This window comes from Budorcas taxicolor, chromosome 24 (genome assembly GCF_023091745.1).
Source record: "Budorcas taxicolor isolate Tak-1 chromosome 24, Takin1.1, whole genome shotgun sequence".
Classification (NCBI taxonomy): domain Eukaryota; kingdom Metazoa; phylum Chordata; class Mammalia; order Artiodactyla; family Bovidae; genus Budorcas; species Budorcas taxicolor.
The window spans coordinates 24,064,407-24,068,016 of record NC_068933.1 but is presented as its reverse complement, the minus strand read 5'-3'; the positions used below and the strand labels follow the sequence as shown (position 1 = coordinate 24,068,016).

At 52.3% G+C, this 3,610-nt stretch overlaps 1 protein-coding gene across 1 annotated transcript; it reads right to left on the bottom strand.

Annotated features, from left to right (window-relative positions):
• Positions 1-729: 729 nt before the first annotated feature.
• Positions 730-1,611, bottom strand: CLDN23 (claudin 23). Its single transcript, XM_052661550.1, has one exon. The coding sequence runs from the start codon at positions 1,609-1,611 to the stop codon at positions 730-732; it is 882 nt and encodes a 293-aa protein (XP_052517510.1).
• Positions 1,612-3,610: the final 1,999 nt, after the last annotated feature.

Sequence of the window (3,610 nt, the reverse complement as noted above, 5' to 3'; positions counted from 1 at the left end):
CATTTTGTTCCAAATATTTAATATATAGCTCTTTATGGCCAGTGTGAGGTAGCCAAGAAATAGAACAATACAGCATTAGTCCCTTCATTCTCCTTCTGCGTCTAGAAGAGAAACTCTGGAGTGAGTGATAAAAGGATAAATCCTCTTTATACCTGAGGAAATGTAAATATGAGTTAATCGGGTTACTTCGTTCCATTAGAGTCACTAAAGCTGCTGGTATTTGCATGGCTCTATGTTTACTGTAAGAGCCTCCTTCAAATATAACCAGAAACATACTAGTCTCTTGAGAGTTTGCATGAAAATGAATTATACAGTGGGGGGAAATTAATAATAATTATACTGATCCAAGGTTCATAGGCATTTCAGAATATTGTTGTTTCAAGGTGTTAAACCAGTTCTGAGCCTCCATTTGCTTATTTTGACATTATTATCAACAGATGCAAAGTCACTCTTTCTAGTCTCCAGCTAAAAGTATGAAATGCCTGTCGCTCCAGAAGAGGGCCTTGATTCCTCTGGGGAGGAACACTAAAGTCCTTAAAGAGAAAATCAAACTCAACCTGAACCAAGAGTCCAAGGGATCTAGTTTGGCCAAAGGAAAGGAAGATGGCCCTCCAAACCAGTTACAGGAATGTGTCCCAGGGTCCGACTCCGAACCAGGTGTTTTCAGCGGAAAGGTAAAGTTGGATCCTGGTGAGACAGGGCTGGGCCAGAGCAGGCTGGGGGTGCCGCCTACACGTCCGAGTCGCAGGGCAGCGTGCTGCCGCAGGGCCGAGTGCTGCGGGAAGACCCGCCGGGTTCGGAGTTTGGAGCCTTCTCCCCGTCGAGCACGTCCACCGGGTTGCTGTAGGCTTTGGGTGGGGGCCGGGGCATCGGGAAGCCGGCCTTGCGCTGGCTGGCGGCGCCCAGCTGATGAGGCCGCGGCCGGTGCTGGCCATCACTATAGTACTTGATGGCCGGCGTGAGTGCGGGCTCTGGCCCGTCGACGTACACCGTGCTAATGCTGCTGCGGCGCGCGCTGCTGGAGGGCGCCTTGCGGCAGCTGTCACAGCGCTCGGCGCACCAGGGCGCGAAGCTCAGCGCCAGCGAGAAGCCGCCCAGCAGCAGCAGGCAGCTGCCCAGGTAGCCCAGCACCAAGCTGTAGCCGACCTGCACCGTGACCGGGCTGGGCTGGGCCGGCAGGACGGTACGATCCGCCAAGAAGTGGTTGTACCAGGAGACTGGGATGAGGCTCAAGAGGCCCGCGGTGAAGAGCACGACGCCGGAGAAGCCGGCCAGCGCGAAGTGAGGCTCGTCTCTCCAGCAGCGCACGCCGAGCGTCGCCAGCAGCAGCCCCAGGCCCGTGACGGCCAGCGACGTGACCATCAGTCCCCGGGCCACGCGCACCGGCTCGGCGGCGAAGTAGCCGAGGTCGTCCTGCTGGCCGCACTGGCGCTGGCGACTGCTCTGCTCGCGGCACATGTCCCACAGGCCCTGGTACAGCACCAGGTCCAGCGGCTGGTCGAGGAAGCCCTCCAACAGCCTCCAGCCGGGCGTCAGCGTGCTGGTCAGGTTGAGTAACAGCCCACAGGGCGCGAGCACCATGCCCAGCGTCATCACCACCGGCGTCCGCATCCTGGGTGGCGCACCTGCCGCAGGCTGGCGATCTCTAGCCCTCTCGCCCGCAGAGAGCGCTCCGGGCTCCAGCTCCCTGAAGTCCGCACGCTCGCCACCGCCGCCACGCCCGCGCTCCTGCACTCGGTTCTCCTCCGGCCGCTCTTTGTCTCCAGCGCAGGACTGTCCGCTCTCGGCCGCGCGTCCCTAGTTTGCTCCGAGCGTCCCAGCCGCTCCGCCCTGCCTCTCTCCCAGCCGCCTGATCGAAACCAGTTCTAGGGCGAGTCTGATCGAAACCGCAGTCGGAGGTGGGGACGCAGCAGCAGCCGTGGCCCAACCTGTTCGGGTGGGAGGGGCGGGAGGGGCGGGAGGCCTGGGAGTGGCGAGCAGGAAACTGCAGAGGCCCCTCTGGGACGAACCGAGCAAAGGTCGCCCCGCCCCTGCCCCTCCGCTGGTCCCGCGGGCAGAGAGCGGGGAAGGAAAGGGGCGGCGCCACCTGGACAGCCCGGCGCACCTGGCCCGGCGCTAGGCAGGTTCCTGCTTCTCAGCGGCTAAAGCTTTCCTCCAGTCCCTGACGGTCCACCGTGCACCTGTAGCCTGTCTTCCCTCCACTCCCGCCAAGAGAGATCCCCCGAAGTTTTGCGCTGTTAGCTTGCAGCCACTCGTGGCCAAATGGATGGAACCTCCCGGGGTGAGCTGGGCAGGTGTGCACCGAGGGTCCATTCGGTCGAGCAGTGTGTCCCAGAATGTTGCACTTGTGTATTTTGTTTCATTTGCTTAAAAAACATGCCATACTCCGGATTAACCTTAATACAAAAGAATCAAAGCGAGTGTTTCTGGGATGAAGAGTTACTGAGGATTTAATACTTTCTTTTTTTAGCCTCTTGAAAGATTTTGAAACTGACCAAAAAAAAAAAAAAAAACCCCTCCACACAACAACAACAATAACAACAAAGAGGGGTGTGTGTGTCCTGCCTAGCACAGTTTTTTGGTTTGTCTAATTCTATAGACAAAGAGGCTTCTCTGGTGGCTCAGAGGGTAAAGCGTCTGTCTACAATGTGGGAGACCTGGGCTGGATCCCTGGGTCAGAAAGATCCCCTGGAGAAGGAAATGGCAACTCACTCCAGTACTCTTGCCTGGAAAATCCCATGGATGGAGAAGCCTGGTCCATGGGGTTGCAAAGAGTAGGAGGACTGACCGACTTCACTTTCACTTAACTCTATAGGGTCCTGAGACTTTGTCTTTGAGCTGTTTCAGTTCAGTTCAGTTCAGTCACTCTTGCAGAAAACCTGTAGTGTTGCAGGTGATTTTTGTCCGTAGTAGTGCAAATTAGTTTGTCAGTAGAATGTTAATGATTATTACCCAATAGATATAGACCTGTTTGGCATTGATTTGCAAATTCACTGTAGCAGGCCAGCTTGCCTATATATATACATGTGCGCCCCTTGCACTGGCCTTCAAATCGGTTGTAACATCATACTGGTTTCCGTAATAAGTTAAATAAAATCTTTGACACTCATTCATTTTATATTTGTGTGAGAATCATGATTTCACATTCTTCTAAAAATTATCCTTTAACAACATTTTCCTCATTTTCTGTATTTCTTACAATGGAAGTGTGTTAACCTTTACAACTGGTTAAAATTATTTCTAAAAAAGCAAAGTTAAGCATTGGTTTGAAGTAATTTTGAACATTCTAGGAATGGACAATACCAAGGATGGGTCCTTTGTTTCCTTGAAAATTTTTAAATTTAAAAAATTGTGGTAAGATATACATAAACATGGAATTTACCATCTTTACCATTTTAAGCATACAATTTTTTGGAATTAAGTATACTTATGTTATTCTACCATTCCCATCAGCCATCTCCTGAATTTTTTCATTTCTCCAAACTGAAACTATTCAATTGTCAGTAACTCCCCAACCCAACCAATAAATTATGAACAACCAACCCTCCTACCCCTAGCCTGGGGAAACTGCCATTTTACTTTCTGTCTTGATGAGTTTGAATCCTCTAGA